Source organism: Cetorhinus maximus, chromosome 6 (genome assembly GCF_964194155.1).
Source record: "Cetorhinus maximus chromosome 6, sCetMax3.hap1.1, whole genome shotgun sequence".
Taxonomy (NCBI): Eukaryota; Metazoa; Chordata; class Chondrichthyes; order Lamniformes; family Cetorhinidae; genus Cetorhinus; species Cetorhinus maximus.
In genome coordinates this window covers 126,297,543-126,324,327 of record NC_135884.1, presented here as the reverse complement: position 1 = coordinate 126,324,327, position 26,785 = coordinate 126,297,543, and the positions used below count along the sequence as shown (strand labels likewise).

Here is a 26,785-nt window from a genome sequence, read left to right as displayed (position 1 = left end):
GCGCTCGCGAAGGGCGCCTATTGGACTTCAAGGTTGAGGTGCATTGGGGGAGGTGGGGGGGCAAAGGCTCCCCTGAGATTGAGGTGACTTTGGGGGGGAGGGGACAAAGGCTGCCCTACGGTTGAAGGTAGCGCACAGGCACATGTGGGGTGGGGTGGTGGTGGATGAAAGAAGCGGCCTCGCATTAGGGACATCTTGTATAAAGTGACCATTTCTCTGCAGCTGAGACAGTTCAGGCACAGCCACATTGATACGATTGGAGTTGGGCTTCTAGATTATCTGCCCATCAAGCAATGCAGAGGCATCACAGTGCCAAGTGCTCCAGAGCTTTTCACCCCTCGGTCACAGATTGCAAAGTAATGAGCATTTTAGTGGACTGCAGAACTTTTAGATGACTGCACATATTGTACAACCTCCTTACTAAAGCTGGTCATGGAGCAGTCACTGGTGGAGGAGCTCACAGCCCCTTGCTATGTCATCATCCCGGTTTGGACCAGTCTCCCCCATGGTTCAAGCTAACAGTGCAGCCTTACAGTGCGGGTTAGGAGAATGCCTGCGCCTGAGCGGAGAGCACAGCATGCAGTCCAATGGGCAAAGCTGCTGCTAATCGATCAGGTGAAGTGGGGCAGAGTTGGGGGTGGTTTTGGGCAGCCGTGCAGCGCACTAAACTCTGGCCATCCAAGTGGTGGCCAGCACTCTCCGGGATGCATTAAGAGGCCTTCAGACTGAACCAAGAGAGGTTCTTAGCACACCTATGCTAACCCACGCTTCTCTCTCTTTCATCCTGCAGGAGGAGTACATCAGGATCATGGAGCTTGATGATCTAGCTGTATGCCTCGTGACTTAAAGAGAGCAGAGACGACTGAGAAGAGAGTGACTGAGGCACCTGGCTACACAGAGGGAGGAGCAGCACCCTCTGGAAGAAGCGGTGGCTGGGGCTCCCGCACATGCCACCAAACCAAGCCACAGCAAACCATCGCCGGTCGGCACCTAGCGACACCCAGGATCTATAGATGCCGCCTTTAATTCCCGCAGATGACTGAGAACCAGTGTCACCGAAGACTATGCATGTCTAGGGAACTGGTCAGTCACATCTACCAGCTGCTGCAGGATTTGGCACCACGGGGGCATGGAGGGCATCCACTGCCAGTGGCCGTGAAAGTGACCACAGCGCTCAATTTTTATGCTAGTGGCTCCTTTCAGGGCACCACAGGTGACCTCTGTGAGATATCGCAAGCCTCCACCCACAAATGCATCCATGAGGCCATGGATGCCATCTTTGCGAGGGCACACAACTTTGTGCATTTCACCTGGGACCAAGAGAGCCAGGATGCAAGAGTGATTGGATTTGCCCAGATGTCAGGTTTCCCACAGGTGCAGGGTGCCTTTGACTGCACTTACGTGGCGCTCAGATCTCCATCGCAACATGTGGTCAACTATGTCAACCATAAGGTTTGCAACCACCAGAAACGCATCCTGCAGGCCTGTGCATGGTTTCCACGGAGTGTGCATGACTCCTACATCCTCAGTCGGTCACAGGTCCCTGACATCTTCCAGAGGCTGCAGGGGTGGCTCCTAGGGGACAAGGGCTACCCTAGGAGGAGATGGCTGATGATACTCGTGCGGCAGCCTCAGACTGCAGCAGAGAGAAGGTACAGCAAGGATCATGCTGCAACTCGCAACTTGTTGGAGCAAACCATTGGGATGCTGTAAATGTAGTTCCGGTGCCTGGACTGGTCTGGTGGAGCCCTGCAATATAGTCCACAGAAGGTGTCGTGCATCGTCGTTGCCTGCTGTGCCCTGCTGCAACAGGGAGAGCAGCTGGCTGAGGAGGAGTTGGAGGAGCTGGAGGTCTCTTCCGATGAGGAGGACGCCGACAGGGATGAGGGTGAGGAGGTCCTCGAAGGCAACGATGATGGCGATGAAGCCCTCGCACTGGTCAGACAAGGCAGGTGTACTCGGGAGGCCCTCATAGCTGCTAGATTTGTGGAGGGTGATGACGACATGCAGTGACGAGACACCATAGACCCTCACATTGCATCTATGAATGTTTGACTTCAGTCTGGCTTATGGCAGTGCACATACCGTCTGTGATAATGCTCTTGTCATGGAGATGTAGTGGAAGCCCTAATAGTCGCTCGATTGCAGGAGGTTGATGATGACATGCAGTGAGGACACTCCATAGATCTTCACATAGCTTCTGGGAATGTCTGATTCCTGTCTGGCAGAGGTCACCTTGCTTGCGCTCTGTGATCAGGGTCATATCATAGAGACGCAGCCATGAAACTTTAAAAGTTCTGATCCTTTGTTCGCCTTCAGCATCTGAGCCCTTCAGGAGCACAGCATTACTGGTCATAGATGCTAAAAAGATAGGGGCCAGCCCCACCTTAAAGGTGCTGAGAATACACAGAGAGAATGATGGAACTCAATGATTCCTCTCCATGACATTCCGGCAGCAATGACAACGCTGTCGAGGTGCAGGCATCAGGAATATGTCGGGGGAGTGTGAGGCTGGACCATCACTTTGGACTGAAGGCTGCACAGAACACAGGGAAGAGGCCATGGACTGAGACACCTGCCTTTATCTTGTGCAGAAAGGTTTCACATCTGAGTGACAAGAACACTGCTCATCAGAACAAGGAGCCATAGGCAGGGAGGCATTCTTGGGAGTTTAATGACAATAGTCATTATTATGTACAAATGATTACCACCCTTGCCCAGGCTGTGCAATTACATCTTCTTAACCTTCCTAACCCTGTCGCTATGTCTTGGTGCTCCCCGGACATCCACAGCAGAGGTGGAGGCAGCCTGCTGACTGATATGCCATGTCTGTGATGTCCTCTGGAGGGCTGAGACCTGGAGGGTCCCGGCCTGCTTTCGGAGTCCTGCTGTGTGGCCATGGCACCCTCCTCAGCCTGTGGAGCTGAAGCTTCTGAGGTGACACGAAGAGGGGATTTGGATGGGCCGGACACTTCCCGAGTCACCGGGATAGATGGCCCCAGGGGTACACCTGCTGATCCTCCTCTCTTTGGGGTCCCAAGGGCCCCTGGCTGACTCCTTGAGGAAAAGAGGTGGCTGGAGTGAGACCGGGTTGCCCCGCACCCCTCTTGTGTACACAATGTTGGAGGCCAATGGTGTCAGCGATGGAGTTGAGCCCGTGCAGCAGTGCAGGAGTGACACCCTGGGCCAAGGTCTCCATGGTAGCCGCTATCCTACCAGTGTTGACCTCAGTGCGTTGGCATGCTGGCACTATCACCTCAGCCTGAAGACTGACGGATTCCTCCATCGTGCCTTGCAATCTGATGAGTGCAGCGGACATCCCTTCCTGATGCTCCCTAGCTTGCCTTTGCAACTCCAGCAAATGAGACATGACTGAGTCTAGAGGCTCATCATCTGACTCGATCTCAGCAAATTTCTGGCCTCCAGCAGTCCTCCGAGTGCCGGACACTTGGGAAGTCTGTGCTTCCACCTGCTGTGGATCAGAAAGTGCGATGTGCTCACCAGATTGTAATCCCAAGGCTATTCTGAAGCTAGGTCTCACGGAGTTATGTGTCTCTGTGCTAGTGGAGGGCGTGGATGAGCGCTGTGACGGGACATCAGGAGAGTGCCTCCAGATTCCTCTTCAGAGGTTTCTTCAGGGCTTGATTGAAGGCCCTGGGTCGTGGAATCTGCCGACTGTTTCCCAGATGTGCCTGCGAAAGCAAGGAGAGATAATTAGTGCATGGCATGGCCTGTGAAACAGGCCACATCACTCACAGCATGGTTGTCTGATGGATGCTGCACTGCTGGATCCTCACTTAGTAGAGCAGCACCTGTCAGCACAGGACCGGTCCAGATCCTCGCTGGCCAGCTGGGTGGCTTTGTTTTTAAAGTCTGTGAGGACCTTGATTTCAAGCATTCCTCCACCAGTCTGTGACCTCCCCCTCTTGTGTGCTAGCTGGTCCTGCATGAATAGAGATGGAGAGAGTGTAAGCAGGATGCCTGCCAGGCCAGATGATAGGTATGCCTGACATGTGTGGGTAGTGAGTGGTCTCATGGATGGGATGAGGACAATAACGGTGTGTGTGAGAGAGTGAATAGTGATGTCCCTTGAACTGGCAGTGAGTGAGGGCCCTGTGGATGTGTGATGGGTTTGCGAGTGTGTGAGTTGAGAGTGATGAGAAGAGTGACTTACCCTGGGCGTGCAGGAGATCATTCATCCCCTTGCGGCACTGGGTGGCTGTCCTCTTTTGCAAAATGTTGATGCTCATCACTGCTGTCACCGCCTCCCAAGTTGGGTTGGTGATGTTGCTGCCCATCCTGCAGCCAGAGTGGAGGTAGAGGACATCATGGCAAGCCTCCACTGTATACAAAAGGCACTCGAGGAACGGGTCATTGAACCTGGGGGCTACATTCTTTTTTCCTTTCAGTGACATGTCTTCTTTGCAGCAGTCATGGGCTGGAAGCTCTGAGAGGTGTGCACAGCTGGACTTTAAATATGGCACCCGGCGTGATGAAGCAATGAAATGATAGTGTGGCAGGCGAATGAGAGCCCGCGTGTTTCCCGGGAATTCATAATTAATGCGATGGGTTTGGGAAGATATGGCGTGAAAAGCTACCACACAAAGTGCAAATCTGGGATGATTCCGCTCTTTATCTTGGGGCTAAATTTTGACATCCCACTGAGAGCTGGACCGGATGTAGGTAGGGGATGAAAATACTGGCGCTGGCTGGCATGCTGGTTTCTTGGCATTGATGACTTTCATGAGGGTGGAGGGAGGGCGTCCCAAGAACCCGTCAAATGCCAGTTATGTTAGTTAAAGGGCTCATTGTTCATCCATGTTTGGATTTGGCCAGGGCAGCACAGGCTGCACATGCTGCCTGGGACAGAGCAGACAACTCCCCGATTTCAGATCCAGTGTGCGATGTGGAACAACATCCACCCTAAGAAGGGCAGAGCCCTGGGCATCTGGAGGGAGAGGACAGTGGTGAGGAGCGGGAAGGAAATAGAGGATATACCTCCATATGAGGGTCTTCTGCTGAAGATGGCTACCTTGAGATGACTGAAAGCCAGTGCTGGAGGAGACTGCAAACCCCCATGCAGATGATCACAGAGATTTGTACCCTTATTGCTGAAGTCCCCACACCTCTCAGCCATGCTCACCATGCCCTGCCAATGGCCGTCAAAGTCACTGTAGCCCTGAACTTCTTTGTCTCTGGCTCCTTCCAGGGATTAGCTGTGGACCTTTGTGGGGTCTCACAAGTGACTACTCACCACTGTACCCCGCAGGTTATTGATGCTCTCTGTGTGAAAGCTGGGCAGTACATACAATCCCTGATAGAGGGGGCCTTGTAGGCAGATAGGGTTGTAGGTTTCACCTCCATTGCTGGATTCCCCTCGCTATAGGGACATCATTTATTAAACCCATGTGGTCATCAGGACACTGTCTGGTCATCAATGAAGGGCTTCCTCAACGTTCAGGTGGTCTGCAAATACAACAAGAGCTAACTCAATGTGGGTGCTTGCTTTCCTGGCAGCTTCCTTCATCCTCTACCAGTCCGGGCTGCCTCAGATCTTCACCCCAACCCTCAAATCACGTGGATGGATTCTAGAGGACAAGGAATATCCCTTGAAAAGATGACTACCCACCCCTCTGTCAGAACCTGACATAGGGGCACACAAGTGCATCCATCTGTTCATTAGGACCACCGTTTGGCTTCTGAAGATGCAGTTCCAGTGCCTGGACAGGTTGGGTGGCCCCCTGTAGTTCACTCCCTGCAATTGTCTCCCACATTGTGGTGGTCTGTTTTGCTCTCCATTACATGGTCCTCCAGAGAGGTGTGCACCTTAAAGATGGTTAAGTGTGAGATTGATGGATATTGTTCATTGGAGGGTGAGGAGGAGCAGGACATGGGAGAGGAGGGAGCATAAGGCTCAGGGGTCTCTTCAGGATGCACCAACATCAGGGATCATCTGATTCAGCCTCATTTCAGCTGATTCTCTCTGACCCAGGAAGAATGCCAATGAAGGATGCACATCTGTCCAGAGGTTTCATTGAACTCCTTCAGGGGCCCTTGCTCTTCTTTCCATTTCATCCCTCTTCTGTACCATCATTATAAAAGGAAGCTCATATGTCTGGCTTCATGTGTCAATTTTTACATGGTGCTCCAAAAGTCAAAAAGTGAATAGGTGCATGTGAAAGAGACCACAGTGACTTGATCTGGGCCCAGCCCGATCTGGTGGCCTCCTTTCACAGGCATCCCCACCCGGTTGCCCTTGGGTGAGTTGGAGGCAGCCTGCTCACTTGTCCCTGCTTATGGCTGAGATGCTTGTGGCGGTCATCCTCATTGTGGAGGTGACGCTGGGAGCACCTCCAGAGACTGTTCTGCCGGTGTCAATTCAGGGGCAGCAGACTCCATCACAGGGCCCTGCTGCATAGATGGCACCTTAGTCAGAATTTCCAAGGAGACTAATGATGATGATGATGGTGATGACGGCACCTGCTCCACTGTTCAGTAAGATCATGGCTGATCTGATTGTGGCCTTAACTCCACTTTTCTGCCTGTTCCCCCATAACTCTTGACACCCTTGTCAATCAAAAATCTGTCTAACTCAGCCTTGAATATATTCAATGACCCAGCCTCCACTGCTGTGTGTGAAAGAGAATTCCAAAGACTAACAACCCTCTGAGAGAGGAAATTCTACCTTATCTCTGCCTTAAATGGGAGACCCCATTAATTTTAAACTGTGCCCCCTCGTTCTAGATTCCCCCACAAGAGGAAACATCCTCCCAGCATCTACCCTGTCAAGTCCCCTCAGAATCTTATATGTTTCAATAAGATCACCCCTCATACTTCTAAACTCCAATGAGTATAGGCCCAACCTTCTCAGCCTTTCCTCATAAGAGGAATCAGGATCATCCCAGGAATCATCCCAGGAATCAGCTTAGTGAACCTTCTCTGAATTGATTCCAATACAAGTATATCCTTCCTGAAGTAAAGAAACCAGAATTGTACACAGTACTCTAGGTGTGGTCTTACCAATGTCATGTACAGTTGTAGTAAGACTTCTCTACTTTTATACTCCATCCCCTTGCACTTTCTGGTGCAAACAAGTTCTGCTGCAGAGCACCCAGATGAAGGAAATGATGGGGTGGACTACAGATAGGTACGCACAACAAAACATGTGCATTAATGTCTGTCAGAAAGTCTGTTGTCTCAGTCAAGGAATATGAAGGAGTCCTGCACCACTTGGCACATGGCTTTGTACAGAGCTTGGAGGCCATATTTTCTAGCGAGAAAGTGGTGGCCAACTCCATTAGCACACTTGTGACCCAATGATGCAATGTCTGATGGCCGACGTCTCAGCTTCCATTGTAATATAAGCAGAAGTCACTCAACATATGGGGACTGCAGTGGAAGCTCAGAGTGAGGGCTTGCAAGATCATCTTGTTGCCCTGCAAGCTCAAACTGCACTTTCCGCCTTGTTAAAGTGCTAAACGCTGATCATCATGGCTCCATTCCAATTGTTTTGCTAAACTTAATGAAACGTGGCTGTAATGAAATTGTGCAGAGGTAACTGCATTGTGTGCTCACAAATTGTATCTTGCATAATCAATGCCTCCTAACCTTTGTGAAACTCAAACCTCTGTATAAGTTTTACTCTCAGGAAACCCTTAATTGTTCAACTTGATCATTGAAACTGTGATGAACGTTAATACTCAGTAACTGAAGAAAGTTGTTGTTAAACTTTACTCGATCAATTACTGTTGTTCTTTGCAACTGTAGTAAAACCCTATAAGGATATGATCTTTGCTATTAGCTAATGCACCCAAACCACACCTTTAATGGGATTTCCCTACAAATTCAGTTTTGTGTGATGTGATTTCATACTTTACAGATTGTGGCTCAGAAGAAAATGACAAAGCCTTTGTTCCTGAGATATGGAAAATACGCTGGAAAGTCTACAATTACAGTAAGCATTAATGTATATCACAGTGATGTTTATCTGTTAATTCCAAAAATTAATGATTTAGCAGAAAATTTTTAAAAATAGAAAAAAAATTATTATAAAATACAACACCCATTATATTTGAATATTAGAAGTTATGGAACGGGCATTGTACCATTTCTTTCCTAATCATTGTTTACCACTTAATGATAAAGAATGTTGCACAGCATGCAGTTCCACCTTGATTACATCCTGTGTTTGAACACTGAATAGAAAAGTGAGTAGGGGTGAGAAAGTTTGTATATTCAAATTAACAATATAGAAAATGCTAGTTGTTACATGAATAGGGTGAAATCATGCTTTCTGATATTAGACGATGAATACTTTAATGTATTTACATGAAATTCCTTTGCCTGCTATTTTAACCAGAGCATTGTCCTGTCAATTCGAAATAGATTTACACCATTTTTAAATTAGTGGGCAAAAGATTTCCTGTAAATGTATTAAACATTTGTGCACTAATATTGCAAAGTGAAAAATCACCCCATAAAAGCTGGTGGGTATGAAATGTATACGAGGCAGTTGGTAATCACTTGTGTGTTACTGAAGAATTGTTGTTAAATTTCTGCCAAACATTATCTGAAAACTTAAATTATATGAATTTTTTCCATTTGTCTTTTTATCCTTTTTTTTGAACTCATATTCCCTTTCATCTTCCCCTGCTTTTATTATGTACTTTGTGTATGCTTTTCGTTTAATTTCAGTTTTATCCTCATCTCTTTATCCATTACATTTCATTCTGAACAAATTTGTTCTTATTTTCAGTGCAATTTTTCTCCTGAACTCCATTGATCTCCTTTTCTTTAAATATAGCCCATTGTTTACTTACCACTTAGTTCCTCATTGTTGCCTTTTTCTTATCTATTACTTTGATATTCGTACTATCTATAATTCTCTGAATCATAACCTTAAATCATATTATTTTGTGATTGCTATCCCTTAGATGTTTCTTCACACTTTCTATTTTTTAATCCCACTCCTAAATTTAGTAGCACTTCCTCCCTTATTATCTTGATATATATTGGGTCAAAAAAGACTCTTGTACACACAGTAAATGCAGTCTCCTCCCCTTTCACTCCCTCTCCTAAATGGTTTACTCCAAGCAGTTGAAATTGCCCATGGTTATGATGCTGTACTTTTTACTCATTTCATTTGTTTGCCTATATATCTCTCCCTCCACCTCGTTGTCACTATTAAGTGGCCTGTAGTATTTTCCTAAATTTGTGAATGATCCTTTCCTATCGTTTATCTCAATCCATACAGTTTCTGTTTCTACCTATTTCCTACTTTGTCCTTTCTTGCTACTGTCATCTATTATTGCTGATTAACACAGCTGTCCCATCACTCCTTCTTTGGTTCCTGTCTTTTCTAACTGCAGTATTGTCTGAAATATTTAACTTCCCATCCTGTCCTGCCTGCAGCCATGTTTCTATTATTCCTACTACATCTGTTTCCTCACTTCTAATTATAGTCTTCAATTCCCTAATTTTGTTGCTGTTGCTATAAAGGCAAACGTGATTCTGTAATACTATATGGTTAGATTTTTCATTATGCCTGCATAACTTTTATTGGGTATTTTATTATTTTTGTATAATCTTTTACATTCCCCATCATGTTATTTTAAAATCACTTTTTATACACTGATTTTTTTTCTGATCCCTTTTTCTCATCTTTATGTTACTGTTATACCCATCAGATGCCCACCAACCACCCTCCCCACCCCCATCCACCATCCAACAAACACAGAAGCAAACACACATATACATGCTACTAGTTCACAACCACGAACGGCGCAATTGTCTCCGATTTTTCGTGGCCCTTATGGTTGACGGACAGGCAAATCGGCCTTTACATTTTTCATCAAACCTCATCCAAGGGCGGGATGAAACCTCCATTATGAAATAAAATAAAAATAAATATCTGTGGTCAGCATTTTTATGAGGTATGCTTTCAGGTGCTTGATTGTGGTGTGTGGGCTTTTTTTTTGCAGCTTTTTAAACCTTTATTTCATCATGCGCAGGCCTGCGGCTCTGGTGGTTTCTGGTGAGGGTTGTTAGAGAGGATTGAGAGTAAGGGCACAAACATTAAAATAAGGGGAGTTAAAAAGAAGAAAGTAAGCATGGAAGGGAAAATGCTTCAACTACAGAGAGAATAAGGAATTTTGGAAAGTGAGAGAGGAAAATTGAATATCAAGAGAATTGATTAGTATCGGGTGAACTGGGTGAAGATGAAGTGACTGTTAAATCAGTACTATTAAAAAGAAGAGAGAAAGATGAAAGAATATATTGCAAGAGACACGAGAAAGGACTGCAGAATAAAAAGAATGTCTGCAATATGAAACAGGATCAACTGAAGGACTGACTTTTTACTATGCCATAGCTGTTAGCCTTCAGGTTTTCATCTTTAGGAAATGTTAATGTAGATGATTAAGCTAAGATGGACCAATTGGTCTGTCTCATATGTAATTATCCCGTGCAAATTTATTATAATATGGTATTAAGTTAATAATCTATGCAAAATGAACATTTTGATAATAAATGCTCTTTCCAAGTGGGTTGTTTAATAAGGATGAATTAAAGGAGCATTAAAAAATAATGATTAAATTGTCTCTATTTTCACTATGTGGTTGTTACATGTTTGAATGTTCGGGTGAATTTTCCTCTTGGTATCACAGCACAAATAGAGTAAATCATGCATATAAGCTGACCCGTCATATAAGACAACCCCATTTTTCTGACCCCAAAAGTCAGGCTTTTGCATAAAGCTGGCGTATAGGTTGACTTCTCTTTTCAACCATGACATGTTATACTTAGTAGTCAGTCTCAATTTTTCTCCCCACAAATGCATGTTTTACTTACTGTTACCTTATAACTGGACCTTATAATGCAGCAAGCAGGTATTACGGGGCTGTGTTGCGAAGGTGCGTGGGAGATGACATTTCAAAATGGTAACCACCCATATCCATGTCGGCATTTCACTTTTATATTTGACGTATAAGCCAACCCCGTTTTGGAGGGATTTTTTGAGATTTTAAAGATTGACCTATATGGCGACTTTTACGTTATTGCTCACTGTTTGAATGAAAAGCCTTGTACAAAATTTTACTTGTTGAGAAATTAGAATGAAATAGGAAAATTCAAACGGGACCATTGGCATGAAACAAGTTATCAGATAAAATTTTTAAATTATTTGTTATGATATGTGGGCACCATTGGCAAGGCCATCATTTATTGTCTATTCCTAATGGCCCTTAAGAACACAATGGTGAGCTACCTTCTTGAACCATGTGGTATAGGTACACCCACAGTGCTGTTAGAAAGGGACTTTTGACCAGGTGCAGTGAAGGAATGAGAATATATTTCCAAGTCAGAGTGGTGCACGAGTTGGAGAGGAACCAGCAGGCGGTGGTGTTCCACATGCGTCTGCTGCCCAATTGTCCTTCTCATTGGTAAAAGTCACAGGTCTGACAGGAGCTGTCAAAGATGAATTGAGGTTAATCGTCTCTTTCCCAGGCAGTCCTTCGGGATCGAGGATGACATGCTTCCACTTTAGCTCAATGGGTTCTGAGATGGCAGATAAGTTCAATGCACAATCTGCAGACTCTGACACTTGTGGGGCAGGTGGTGCTTGAAGCGTTGGGCAGGTGAGGTGTTTAGAAGTTTGTGTGCACCCTCCGACACCTCACCTTTGCCACTGTATACTCCTGTCGAAGTCTCTCAATGTGTTCACTGCCTTCCTGAATGAACCTTCTCCATCTTGGTCAATCACAAGCCAGGGACTCCCATGACTTGGCAGGGATGGTTGATCTCTTCAAGGGTGCTTTGAGGCTACCCCTAAAGCATTCCCGCTGTCTTCCTGGGAATCTCCTGCCGTGACCGAGTTCCAAGTAGAGCAGTTGCTTTGAGGGTGTGATATCAGGCATACAAATGACAGGTCCTCCCAGCAGAGCTGGTTTTGAGTGATTAGTGATTCAGTGCTAGGCATGTTGGCTTGAGACAGGATGCTGCTGTTGGACTGCCTTTCATGGCCACCGGATTTGGGGGATCTTGCGAAGACATTGCTGATGATACTTCTTCAGCGCTTTGAAGTGCCTGGCACATGGTTATCCAAGTCCCCAAAGCATATAGGAGTATGAGGATCACTGATGCCTAGTAAACCATAACCTTAGGCCGGGATTTTCCATGCCCTCTGGCATCGGGTGTGTTTGATGGCATGAGCAGACAATATGGCGAGAAGGCCAAAAATCGGTTTCACGACATTGTGAAACCAGTTTATGATTGTCCGCTCAACTGGTCAATGGCGGGCCGCATTCCCCACCATCGGACGTCGGGAACCTCATTGTAATATATCTGCATATCATTATAAGGCCAGCCCACCAGAATCATCCTCCCACACACTGGATCATCCACCCACATTGGCGGGAAAACACGCTGGTGCAATACACGCCTTGACAAGTGTGACATGCAGAAGTCGGGACTTACCGCCAGGGCCTTGCTTACATCACGGACATCCGAGGAGCAGAAGATGCTGGAGCCTGACAGCGATGGGATCCTGGAGGAATGTCCATGGCATTTTGGGTGGATTCTCATGGAGATGGCTCTGCAGCAGCTCATGGAAGATGGAAAGTCACCGTTGAGGGTCTGCTCACAATGGATGATGCTTGAGGGGTGGAGAGGAAGGCCTAGGATTGACTGGGAGAGGAAAAGGTGTCGTGGGGCTGAGGTTGGGAGGGGAATGAATGTGTCAGAGGTTTGTGGTTGGGAGGGGGGAGGGAGTATGGGGTAGGAGGGGGTAAGGGGGTAGAAGATGGCAATTGGGGAGGTCGGTGTAAGGAGGGTGGAAGGAGTAAGGGAAGGAATTCAGAGGGGGGAAGGAGTGTGGAGAGGGGGGGAGCCTAGAGGGAGGAAGGAGTGTAAAGGGAGGGAGGGAGTCTGCGGGGAGGAAGGAGTGTGGAGAGGGGAGGAACTCCAGGGTGAAGAAGGAGTGCAGAGAGGGCAGGAAGTCCAGGGGGAGGAAGGAGTGCAGAGAGGGGTATGAATAAGGTGGAAGAAGTAGTAAGGGTGGAGGAAGGAGTTGGGAAGGGGGAAGGAGTAAAGCTGGAGGAAGAAGTGAGGTTGGGAGAAGAGGTAAGGCTAGGGTAAGGAGTTGGGGGAGGACGAAGGGTCACAGAAGTAAGGGTATCTGAGGGAGTTAGGAAGGGAGAGAGACTAAGTGAGGGAAGAGTCGGTGGGGGGGGGCGGGCGTGGGGGTGGAGGCGGAGGGGGGGGGGATGGAGGCGGGGTGGGATGGTGGGTGGTGGGAGGACTAAGGGGGAGGGAAGGGTTTCTTGGTGGGGAAGGGGTTCCAGTGGGGAAGGGGTTCCAGTGGGGAAGGGGTTCCAGTGGGGGATGAGGTTCCAGTGGGGGAAGGAATTCTAGGGGGAAAGGGATCCAGAGAGGGAGGTGGGAGTTCTGGGGTGGGGGAAGGGGTCCAGAGAGGGAAGGGGTTCCAGGGGGTAAGGGATCTGGAGGGGGGGATGTCTTGGTGAATGTGCAAAGGAAGGGTCTGATGGGTCCATGACTGCCTCCTGCAGAGCGAACTAAGAGTGGGTGTGGTATGAGGGAATGATAAAAATGACCGAGGGCAGCGTGAGACGGTTGGGTGGGAGGGTGAGGGTTCGATGGTAACAGTAGAAGAGACAACGAGGGTGGTTGGTGGGGAATTGGAGGCAGGCTTGGACCCTGTGGTTGGAAGGAGGAGGTTGGGGAGGTGAATGTGGATGGATGTGGTATTTTTGGGAAGGACGGGATTGTGCACGTTCACCTGGACATCCCCGAAGGAAAAGAGTTGTGGCTGGTAGGTCATGGAGGGGAGGTGGAAGTTGATGCCGGGGGGTCAGCTGTGATGGGGGAAATGAAGTGGGTGACTGTGGGATGGGAAAAGACAGGGGAACACACAAAACAGCGGATCCAGACAATGCTGTCCAAATCAAAAACGAGAACGAGCGTCGTGGTGGGCAAGATCAGGTGCTGCATGGGAATGTGCTCATTGGGTGGGCGGAGATGCAGGTCAGCTCAGATGGACAACTGAAAGCGAACCCCAGCAGGCAGCATTCAAAATGCTCAGGACATTGATGTGCGTATGATACATGAAGGATCCGTGTGCATGGGAGAGTGCTTGCACGAGGCTCCGAAAGGCCCTGGCACACACACACTCCTCCCTCCAGAATCACTTGTTAGCCAGCTGCTCCCTCTGCAGTGACAGACAATGAGGTTGAGGGGCTCACAGGCAAAGGGGACTTGGAGAGAGAGGACAGCCTCTGAGATTCCTGAATAGGGGTGTCCAGCTGCCGCTCCTCCTCCCTTTGGGCTTCTGGGGATCCTTTCCAGACTCCTTGAGGGGAAGGAGCACCTGGAGGGATGTTGAGGTGCCCCGTTTCCCTCTCGCGTTGCCACTGCAGGAACTCACCCATGGCTCCTGTGATGGAGTGCAGGTCAGTGCACATCTCTGGGTTCTGCTGGACCAGGGTCTCCATGGTGCTCGCCATCCTCCCCATGGAGACCTCCATACATGCACATGTGGGCACCACCTCATCAGAGAGCAGGCGGACACACTCCTTTGACTCGCGTGCCACTCTGCTGAGAGCTGCCAACCGCTCTGCGTGATGTTCCTAAGCATTCTGCAGACTCTCCAGGATGAGTTGGAAGGCCAAATCTAGAGGCTCATCATCTGACTCAGACCTCACAGATGCCTGATCCCCAGCAGTCCTCCTAGTGCCGGGGAACTCGCATGTACCTGCCTCCTGCTGCTGCAGACATGTGTCTGTGTGGTGAGTACCAGATTATGAGCCCGAGCCTACTCTAGATCTAGGTTCCACTGAGGTGTGTGTCTCTGTGCTGATGGAGGGTGTGGGTAAGCGCTGTGACAGGTCTTCCAGGCTGTTTATTTCCAGCTCTTCGATGGAGGAGGTGTCCTCTTGGCTGTAGGTGAGGATCTGGATGGAGCTGAGGGACTGGCTGACTGAGGGTGTTCCATCACTTGGCAGAACTCCCTGTGAACCGAAGTAGAGATAATTAGTCCATGGCAGCTGAGTCAAAAGCAGGAGAGAGAGCACTCACATTTGCGTTGAGAGAGGGGTGATGTGGTGCAGGATCCTTATGAGGGTGTTCATGGCCGACCTCACTGTCACCGCAGGCACGGTCCATGTCCTCACCACTCAGTGCGAAGGCACACTCCTCAAAGTGTGAGAGGGCTAATGTGGACCACTCCACCCCCGGTCTGGGACCCCTCCCAGCTGATGTGAACAGGCTTCTGCATGGAAACAGATGGAGAGAATGTGAGTGGGACACATGGCACTGTGTGGTGTGTTTGTGTGGTGAGCAGAGCCATGAACAGGGTGAGGAAGTGAGCTGGAGAGGTTATGAGCCTGAGGAAGATGCGAGGGTGTGTGAGAGAGTTAGTGGTGTTGTCCCTTGAGGTGTGAGATCCCTGTGGATGTGTGATGGATTTGTGAGTGTGTGAGTTGAGAGTGGTGAGAAGAGTGAATTACCCTTGTGGAACAGATGAGACCATTCATGCTGTAGCGGCATTGGGTGGCTGTCCTCTTTTGCAGGGCATTGACGCTGACCACCACTGCCACCACTCCCAACCACCTAAGTGTGGTTGTTGCCCATCCTGCTGCCAGAGCGAGGGTAGATGATATCACGGTAGACATCACTAAGTTGTGGGTATATGAAGAATTCCTAGCAAAATTAATTAATTTTCAGCCAGTTGACTTATTAATATAGAAATGTTAGGTCAGTATAGAATTGCATGATCACTTGGACCATGGAACTATTATTAGTGGCATGTAGACAATTGGAGTTTAATCATGTATGTGGCTTTGCTTGAATGCCTTCAGAGGTCAGGAATGAACTGAATCATTTTTGAAGTTTTACATGTGTTTTGTCACTCAGGAGTTCTGACGAAAGGCCTGACTCCATTTCTCTCTCCACAGAAGCTGCCAGACTTGCTGAATATTCCCAGCATTGTCTGTTTTTATTTCAGAGTTCCAGCATCTGCATTGTTTTATTTTTCTATTCATGTTTTCTTCTAGTTGAGTGTGTACGTGGTCTGGACATTTCCAGCAATGCCATTGATGATTCTCGAGTTTTTTAGAGTTGTATAGGCTGGGTTTGTGAAGGAAAGCAATAACGTTGGTAGAAATGGTAGTTAAAGTCTTAGTGAGAGAAAATTAATGCAACTAAGGGAGAGTTGACAGCGAAGATATGGGCTACATATTGGTTTGGGACTAGATGCAGAGAATGCATAGGATGACTATAGTCTGGTCTGATCATATTAATTTTGCTGTAATAAAATGACATGAAACTAATAATGATTTCTTTCCTTGTAACATTCCCTTGCACTATTAAATAATTTTCAGTTTTCTTTGGACAAAAGACCACTACAGGTTTACATACCACTCAAAAAATTAGTTTTCTCATACTATCACATTGTATAGCAATAGCTGGCAGCTGGCGTTCAACTCAAAGCATAGAAACACAAACTAAAGCCGTCTTTGGAGGAAAGGAGCATGTTTCTGGAAAATGCTTTAAGAAATTAAGCGGAAAGGTCTGCGATGTCAAACAATTTGGAGGCAGTAAAATTAATTCTCAAAGTGGAATTGTATCGAAGCAGAAACATCCACAACAGAGTTGACATGTCCCTTTTGACAACTGTGCATGATGCTTCTTAACCTCCCACCACTTACTGTTGATGGCAACACTCAAAAATGGAAGCTAAGTGGATGACAATTACTACTCACACTGAATCAAGCAAATTGCACCTTGCTGTTCTGCCACCTAATGAACCATAAACCAGGATAAATACACAGAGTTAGCAAGTTATTCCTGGATGACGTTTATTGTTGTCTACCTCTCTTCCACAGACAAAACAGATAATATAATTAAAGGGGATCTTGAGGGTCACATTTTTATTATTTGCTTTATCACATACAATATTGCCATGTGCTATGTGCAATCGAAAAAGCAAATTACTGAGGATGTATGTGCTGCTACCACAAACCCAATGAGGATTTTGTCTGAAAGAGTTATTTTCTGCTATATGTGGTGTCATGAAAAACTGTAAAGGAAGGGGATTAAATCAAAGGCTCACAATACGTTTTACTGGGATTCACAAAGATAACCTGGAGTCTATGAGAAAATGGGATAGATTTTCAGTTTGCTGCCTGGGCAGAAAACTGGCATTGCGGGTTAGCTGCCCCGATAGAAACCGTGTGATTTTCATTGTAATCCATGGAAATGAAAATGGGGTGATTTCTATAACAAGCTGCTGACTTCAATGCCAAGTTTATGCTCAGGTGACAAATTGAAAATCTACTTATACATATATAATATACATATATAATATATACATATATAATACATATCTGAGATCGTCATTGTTTAATGGTTTGCAATTGCAAGTTTCTTAAATATAGTGCACTCCTTAGTCCAGATAAGTGAATTATGATGTTCCATGATGCTTGTGAGCCTGTGTCCAGCACATATGATGGGAAGTATGACACGGATCTGCTCTTATCATGTAGAAACCTTCAGAGATCCAAATAATGGTATCGCAATATTTGATGTGTGTAATGTTTGCGTTTAACATTTATGCCTTTTTGTAAAAGACATTTTAGTTAAAAAGAAGTGTTATATAAAAAACCTGATAGTAGGGTGTGCTAAGTCCCGGATGTATTGCCCCTCTGGTGTAGAATAAGGAATAAAGGAACCTTCTGTTTTTTTACACAGGAAGCTGGGGTTCAGAAGGATATAGGGGTGTGTGTGTGTGTAATATGTGCGAAGTCATGGACGCTACTGGTGTCCTAGACGACCACATGTGCAGGAAGTGCTGTCAGCTGCAGAAACTTGAGCTCTGGAGTCAGCTGGAGTCACTGTGGCATATCCATGAGGTTGAGAGCTACGTGGGTAGCATGTTCAGAGAGGTGGTCACACCGCAGTTTAAAGTCCTAGAGACAGAGAGGGAATGAGTGACCATGAGGCAGTCCAAGATAAGTAGGCAGGTAGTGCAGGGGTACCCTGGGGTCCTGCTCACAAATCGGTTTTCTGTTTTGGAAGCTGGTGAGGGCGCTGGTTCCTCAGAGGAGTACAGTCAGAGCCAAGTTTGTGGCACCATGAGCGGCTCGGCTGTACAGGAGGGAGGAAGAAGAAAGGAAGAGCTATAGTGATTGGGGATTCATTGTTTAGGAGAACAGACAGGCGTTTCTGTGGCCATAGACGTGACTCCCTGGGGCCAGGGTCAAGGATGCCACAGAGCAGCAGTAGGACATTCTTATGGGGCAGGTGATCAGCCAGAGGTCGTGGTCCACACTGGGACCAATGACTTAGGTAGGAAGGAAGGTGCGGTCCTGCAATCAGAATTTAGGGAGCAAGGTTGAAAATTAGCAAGCAGGATCTCTAATGTAGCAATCTCCGGATTGCACCCAGTGCCACATGCCAGTGAATACAGAAATAGGAGGATAAGGTAGATGAATGCGTGGCTAGAAAGATGATACGGGAGGGAGGGCTTTAGATTCCTGGGACACTGGGACTGGCTCTGGGGCAGATGGCACCTGCAGAAGCTGGATGGGTTGCACCTGAAAAGAGCTGGGACTAATTTCCTTGTGGGCCGTTTAGCTAGAGCTGTTGGGAGGGCTTTAAACTAACTCTGCAGGGGTGTGGGAACCAAGAAAAATATTAGAGAGGACTACCAGGGTGCACAAAATACTGGGAGGAACAGATAGCACTAGTACAGAGAATTTTAAGTTAATATGTAAAGTAGGTTTAAGGGAGAAAGTAACAAAATATAAATCAGGGTTACTATGCATTATGTGAATGTACAGAGTATTGTAAAAAAGATTGGGGAGTTACAGGTGCAGATTGCCATGTGGAAATATGATGTCGTGGCGATAACAGAGACCTGGCTCAAGGAAAGGCAGAACTGGGTGTTAAATATTCCTGAGTACAAGGTGTTTAGGAGAGATAGGAAGGGAGGAAGGGTGGCAGTATTGGTTAAGGAGAGCATTGCAGTGCTGGAGAAAGAGGATGTCCCAGAGGGTTCAAGGACAGATTCAATTTGGCTCGAGCTAAGGAACAAAAAGCGTGCAATTACGATGCTCGGTGTAGTTCTTAGATCTCCAAATAGTGAAAAGGATGTAGAAGAACAAATTTGCAAGGAAATTGAAGAGAGATGCAGGCTTTATAGAGTAGTTGTAATGGTGGACTTTAATTACCAAAATGTAGACTGGGACAATGCTAGTGTAAAGGGTGGAGAGGGGCAAAAGTTCCTAGATTGTGTTCAGGAGAATTTTCTACAGCAGTATGTGTCCAATCCAATAAGAAAAGACGCATTGTTGGACCTGGTTCTTGGAAATGAGGTGGGCCAAGTAGATCAAATGTCAGTGGGGGAATGTTTAGGAGACACTGATCATTGTATTGTGCATTTTAGGATGACGATAGAAAAGGATGATAGGCAATCCAGAGTAAAAATAATTAACTGGACAAGAGCTGACTTTGATGGGGCAAGAACGGAGCTGGGCCAGATAGACTGGAATGAAAGAGTGACAGGAGAAACTGTAGCTCAACAATGGGCTACCTTCAAAAAAGAATTGGTTCAGGCACAGTCAAGTTATATTCCTTTGAAAAGGAAAGGCAGGGCAAACAAATCCAGAACTCCCTGGATGAAAAAGGAGATTGAAATTAAGACAAAGGAGAAAAAATGAACTTATGTCAGGTGTCAGGTAGAAAATACTATTGAGAACCAAGAGGAATATAGAAGGTTCAGAGGGGAGGTGAAAAGCATATTAGAGAAGCGAAGAGGGATTATGAGAAAAGACTGGCAGCCAACATAAAGGGGAATCCCAAAGTTTACTAGAGGTACATAAATAGTGTAAAGATGGTAAAAGGAGGAGTAGGGCCGATTAGGGACCTTAAAGGGAATTTACACATGGTCGAAGGGGCCATGGCTGAGGTTTTAAATGAATATTTTGCATCCGTCTTTACCAAGGAGGTAAATGCTACCCAGGCCATGGTGACACACAAGGACACTCTGTCACTAGAAGGATTCAAATTTGAGAAGGAGGAAGTGTTGAATAGACTGTCAGTACTTAAAGTTGACAAGGCACTGGGACCAGATGAGATGCATCCAAGGATGTTGAAGAAAGTGAGAGTAGAAATTACAGGGGCACTTGCCGTAATCCTTCATTCTACCCTGGACTCAGGGGTGGTGCCAGAGGACTGGAGAATTGCAAACATTACGCCCTTGTTCAAAAAAGGTTGAAAGGATAAGCCCAGCAATTACAGACCAGTCAGTTTTACTTCAATGGTGGGCAAGACTCTAGAAACAAAAACAGAATTACCTGGAAAAACTCAGCAGGTCTAGCAGGATCAGCGGAGAAGAAAAGAGTTGACGTTTCGAGTCCTCATGACCCTTCAACAATTATTTGGGATAGAATTAGTAGTCATATGGAAAAATATGGGCTGATAAGGAAGAGCCAGCATGGATTTCTAAAGGGAAAACCATGTTTAACTAACTTGCTGGAGTTTTTTGAAGAGGTAACAGAAAAGGTCGATGAGGCTGTTGATGTGGTGAACATGGACTTTGAAAAGGCATTTGACACAGTGCCACACAACAGAATTGTGAGAAAAGTTATTGCTCATGGAATAAAAGAGATAGTAGCAATGTGGATATAAAATTGGCTGAAAAATAGGAAGCAGAGAGTAATGGTCAATGGATATTTTTCGGGCTGGAGGAAGGTTTGTAGTGGAGTTCCCCAGGGGTCAGTATTGGGTCCCTTGCTTTTCCTGATATATATTAATGATCTAGATCTTGGTGTGTAGAGGACAATTTCAAAGTTTGCGGATGAAACAAAGCTTGGGAGTGTTGTGAACTGTGAGGGGGACGGTGTGGAACTTCAAGAGGATATAGACAAGTTGGTGGAGTGTGCAGATAGGTGGCAGATGAAGTTCAATGTGGAGAAGTGTGAGGTGATGCATTTTGGTAGGAAGAACATGGAGAGACAATATAAAATAAGGGGTGAAATTTTGAAGGGGGTGCAGGGGCAGAAAGACTTGGGTGTATATGTGCATAGATTATTGAAGGTGGCAAGACGGGTGGAGAGAGCAGTTAATAAAGCATATAGTATCCTGGGCTTTATTAATAGGGGCATAGAGTACAAGAGCAGGGAGGTTATGCTGAATTTATATAAAACCTTGTTAGCCCTCAGCTGGAATATTGTGTGCAGTTCTAAGCACAATATTATAGGAAGGATGTGAACACATTGGAGACAATGCAGAAGATGCTCACAAGAATGGTTCCAGGGATGAGAAACTTCAGCTATGAGGATAGATTGGAGAAGTTGGGACTGTTTTCCTTGGAGAGGAGAAGGCTGAGAGGAGGCTTGATAGAAGTTTTCAAAATCATGAGGGGGCTGGGCAGAGTAGATAGAGAGAAGCTGTTCCCACTCATAAATGGATCAAGAACCAGAGGGCATAAGTTTGAAGTGTTTTGCAAAAGAAGCAAATGTGACATGACAAAGAACTTTTTCACACAATGAATGGTTCGGGTCTGGAATACACTGCCTGGAAGTATGGTGGAGGCAGGTTCAATCGAGGCATTCAAGAGGGCATGAGGTGATTATTTGAATAGAAACAAGGTACAGGGGTACGGGGAAAAGGCAGGGCAATGGCACGAGATCATAATGCTCATTTGGAGAGCCGGTGCAGACACGATGGGCCGAATGGCCTCCTTCGGCGTCATCAGGATTCTGTGATGCATCATTATTAGTGGCTTTAGAGGGTTTTGATCCAGCTACTATGGACTTTGTAGTTTATGTCGAGCAAATAGAACAGTTTTTCCTCAGTGTCTCTTACAGTTATCAAAATGAAAGATATTACTTTACTGAGAAATCTCATTGTTCCTGGCAAGCCAGCAGATAAAAATTTTGAAGAGCTTGTGGACATTTTGAAAAAGCACTTTGATCCCAGGGCGGCAATTAATGCAGAGAGATTCAAGTTTCACCAAAGAGAACAACATGAGAGTGAGTCAGTTTCCCAGTTTCTGGCTGAGTTGAGAAAATTAGCGGAACATTGTGACGTTAAAGGTTATCTAGAAGAAGCGTTGTGTGATTGCTTGGTTTGTGGACTAAGAAATGAAAGAATTCAGCGTAGATTGTTAGTGGAGCAAGAGTTGACACCGAAGAAAGTGTTCAAGATTGCGCAAAGCATAGAAATAGCAGAGAAACAAGCTGGAGGTTTGAAAGCGCCTTCTAACAATGCCGAAGTTAAAATAGTTAAGTCAGGGAATACTCGCTTCCAAACATGCTGCCGCTACAATGGAATAGGGCACAATGCAGAATCCTGTAAGCAGAAAACTGCTGATTATCGCTACTCTGGAAAAAAAGGACACATACAGCGTGCATGTAGATTAAAGGCTGATCACAGTAAAGCATTACCGCCACGAAAAGGGCATCATGAGGAGCACACAGACAAGTCGCGCTTGAAAATAAACAGGCAGTTTAAAAAAACGCACTGCTTGGAAACAAAATACAAAGGTAATGAGAGTCCAGACAAGACAGAAAGTGAAACTAACAGCGACAATGCAGAAGAGTAATTTTATTGCATTCAGGCTGATCTGAAACTAGACGAAGGACTAAAAGTTGGCATTGCCTTAAATGATAAAATGGTTGAAATGGAGGTTGACACTGAAGCATCTGTTTCTATTGCTTCAGAGAAGACATGGAAGAAATGCCCATTGTAGAAAACCCTCCTCTAGTTTAGCACCTTCACTGGTGAGCCTGTGAATGTACTTGGAAAAATGTCCGTTTAAGCTAAACATGGAGATCAAATAGCAAGGTTGCTACTTATCATTGTGAAAGGGGATCGTCCATCGCTTATAGGCAGGAGCTGGCTAAAAGAAATTCAGCTGGACTGGAATAAAATGAATAAAGTGCATTGCAACCTGATGCTGCAGTCCTTGTTTGACAAGCATACTGATGTCTTCAAAGGTTATTAAAGACATTGAAGGCAAACTTGCTGTGAAGGCCGAAGCTTCTCCAAGGTTCTTCAAACCATGCTCAGTTCCCTACTCAATGCGATAGAAAATCGAGCAGGAATTAGGACGACTTGAAAACTTTCAGATAATTGAGACATTTGATTATGCAGAGTGGGCAGCTTCAATAGTCCCAGTAGTGAAGGATGATGGATCTATCAGAATATGTGGTGACAATAAAATCACCATTAACCCTTTCCTGGAAGTTCATCAGTGCCCGTTTCCAAAAATTGAGGACCCATTCGCTGCTCTGAATGGAAGTGGATTATTCACAAACCTATGCTGACTTATCACAGGCATTTTTGCAAATGCAGCTGAGCAAAGATTCCAGGAAGTATACAGCCATTGGCACGCAGAGGTGTATATCAATACAAATGACCACCATTCGGGATCACGTCATCACCAGCCTTGTTCCAGCAGGCAATAGACAAAATACTGCAGGGCCTCCCTGGCCTAATCTGCTTCCAAGATTACATGCTCATCGCTGGGAAAAAAGCTCCCAACTCATTTAGAGAACCTAGGCAGGGTCCTGCGCAGGCTGGAAAAAAACGCATCTGCTGTAAGAAATCCAAATGCCCGCTCCTGAAGCCCTCAGTGGAGTACCTGGTACATGTGATCGATGAAACTGGCCTCTCAACCTCACCCAGAAAGGTGGAGGCAGTGGTGAATGCACCACAGCCCAAAAATGTTAAGGAGCTTCATTCATTTTTGGGATTTGTGAATTACTACAGCAAGTTCATTTCCAGTTTGGCTACCAAGGCAGCACCACTGAATAATCTGCTGAAGAACAAAGCCTGTCAGGAAAGTTTCAAGGAACTTGAGCAAGACCTCACTTCTGCTAAAGTCCTGGCAAATTTCAAAGAAAAGCTACCTGTCAGCCTGGCTTGTGATGCAACTGGATACGGTGTTGGAGTTGTCATCTCCCATCTCCCACGCATTTCCTGATTGCAGTGAAAGGCCCATTGCATACACCTCACGCACATTGTCCAAGGCAGAACAAAATTATGCCCAAATTAAAAGGGATGCTCTTGGACTAATCTGTGGAGTCAAGAAGTTCCACCAGTATTTGTATAGGCATAAATTCACGTTAATTACAGGCCACAAGCCTTTGATCTGGCTGTTTAGCCCGAAGCCACAAACCCCGACACTTGCCACTGCATACCTACAAAGGTGGGCACTGGTCTTATCTGCTTACCAGTACAAAATTACATTTGGCTCTACTGAGAATCATGGAAATGAGGATGCACTTACACCACAGCTCCACAACCCGAAGTGAAGTCACTGCTTTCAATGTGAACCAGATAGACATGTTACCTGTTAAAGCGGACCAAATTCGACCTGAAACATAGAGGGATGCTGTGCTCTCTAAGGTTTACCTGTACACACAGAAGGGCTGGTGTGTACCTCAAGAAGTGACCACTGAGCTTAAACCTTACTACTTGTGAAAATTTGAGTTGACTCTGCAAGACGGTTGTTTGTTATGGGGAATCAGAGTTGTCATTCCTCCAAAATTCCAAACACGAGTGTTAGAAGAACTTCACCTCGGTCACATGGGAATCGTCAAAATGGAAACATTAACTTGTCTACATGTATGGTGGCCACACCTGGATAAAGACTTCAAAGTCATGGTCAGTGATTGCCTTCCATGCTAAGAAATGAAGACTTCTGCTGCACGTGCCCCATTACATCCTTGGGCTTGGCCTGACCACCCATGGCAGAGACTGCATGTGGACTTTGCCGGACCACTTCTCATTCCTGATTGTGGTGGATGCCCTCACAAAGAGGCCTCATGTTATTCCCGTGAAGTTGACTACTTCAGTAAAGACCATTGATGCTCTCCGGAATGTGGTCACTGCTTTTGAATTGCTGGAGCAGATTGTGTTTGACAATGGCACACAGTTCACATCATGTGAATTTCAAACATTCCTGAAAAACAATGGGATCAAGCAGATTCTCATCTCGCTTTACCACCCATCCTCAAATGGTGAAGCGGAGCACTTTGTCCAGATATTCAAAGCGGCCATATTGAAGGGGAGGAAGCAAACAGATTGGAAGTTGAAGCTGAAGAACTTTTTGATGATCGTATCATAACACTCCACATTCAACAACAGGTGTATCTCCTGCTGAGATGATGTTTGGAAGATGACTGCGTACCAGAATGGATTTGCTGTGTCTGGATTTGAAAGAAAAGATTGGGTCAAGGCAACTTGATCAGAAAAGGTCACATGACACAAGTAAATCAGCTCATGAGTTTAATCTGGATCAGTCTGTTGGATCTGAAATTACAGTGGGTCACTAAAGTGTCTCCTGGGAAGAATCATTAAGTGTCGAGGACCACTGACCTATGATGTTGAATCTTCCTGTGGAATCTGAAAGAGACACGCTGACCAGATTGGAGAGGCCAAATACAAGGAACCAAATTTTCAGGGAACTCCAATCACTGTGGAAGATTTCTGGGAAACATCTGCTCCAGTTGGTGAAACCCGGCTTGACTCAACTGACAAACCTGTAGCACCTGTAGCTGCAACTGTTGAACCTGAACAGAAACAAGTGGAACAGCAGAACCTTCCATTTCTAAGCAAATAAACTGAGATACCCAAACCAACATACCTCTCTAGACCAAAGTGAATCTGCAAACTGGCTGACCGATTTGTCCCTGGGCAAAGGAGATGTGATGTTTGTGTTTAACATTAATGCTTTTTCGTAAAAGGTCATTTTGGTTAAAAAGAAGCAAAAACCTGCCAGTAGAGTGTGCTGAGTCCCAGATGTAATGTCCTCTGGTGTAGAATAAGGAATAAAGGAACCTTCTGTTTTTAACACAGGAAGCTGGGATTCAGAAGCAGATAGCTGTGTGTGCGTTTGTGTGTATATTTTTAATTGTGAAGAAGTGACAAAACATTTCATTGTGGATCTCAGTTTAACACTTCAATGTGGATCTCAGTTTGTGTTCCAGCCTTGGAGGGTGTATGCTTTGTCGAGAGGGGGAAGGGGTGTGGGGTTTGGGGAGAGGTGGGGTTGCAGGAGTACAGGGAAAGAGCCATTCTGTAAGGCCCAAAAGCCTATCTATAAGTGTCACCTTCTTGGAATTATTACCAGGTACCACATCAGTGATTATTGAAGTTCTTTCATGAGTGTGAAAGACACATAAGACACAAACTTGAGTCCTGCAGAATGGGAGCTCAGTTATGGTAATTTATCAAAAGCAAGAGAATTAAAGTGCTCATTCATTCTCAGCAATCTATTCTGTCATGTTGGTTTTTATTTTAAACTTCAGTCTGAACTGTTTCTAAATGGTTAACTTTTTTACTTAATGCTTTTGATGTACCACATTACAAAGAGAGTCATTTATTTGTCAATTTTTCATCCAGTCTTATGCCTGGAGTCATCAGCATCACAAGAAGTGTCAGACAGACCCACCATGCCACTATGAGACATTCCTGCCCTTTTATAGATATCCAAATTGTCAGCTTTGCTCAGTTAGTAGTTTTCTTGCCTGTGCGTTTGATCATTGTTGGTTCTGGCAATGTTACAGGCTTCAGCACATCATTTCTTATCTGAAAAAGCAGGTGACCATCAAAAATCGGATTTGGCATCTTGGCAACCCTATTAATGCCCAAGACCATTGAGATGCAATTTTCATACCAGCTCTAGAAATGGGTAGTGTGTCCATCCAACCTGGTTTAGAGGCTGCATAAATATACAAGTTGGGAGCTAACACCAGTTCTACGC

General features: G+C 45.8%; 1 protein-coding gene across 1 annotated transcript in view; it reads left to right on the top strand.

Annotated features, from left to right (window-relative positions):
* cpne7 (copine VII) overlaps positions 1-26,785 on the top strand; it is a 190,995-nt gene that overhangs the window by 62,369 nt on the left and 101,841 nt on the right. Inside the window, exon 3 of the mRNA XM_078544786.1 lies at positions 7,880-7,954. Coding sequence (XP_078400912.1) covers positions 7,880-7,954 — 75 coding nt within the window. The remainder of the gene's footprint in view (positions 1-7,879; positions 7,955-26,785) is intronic.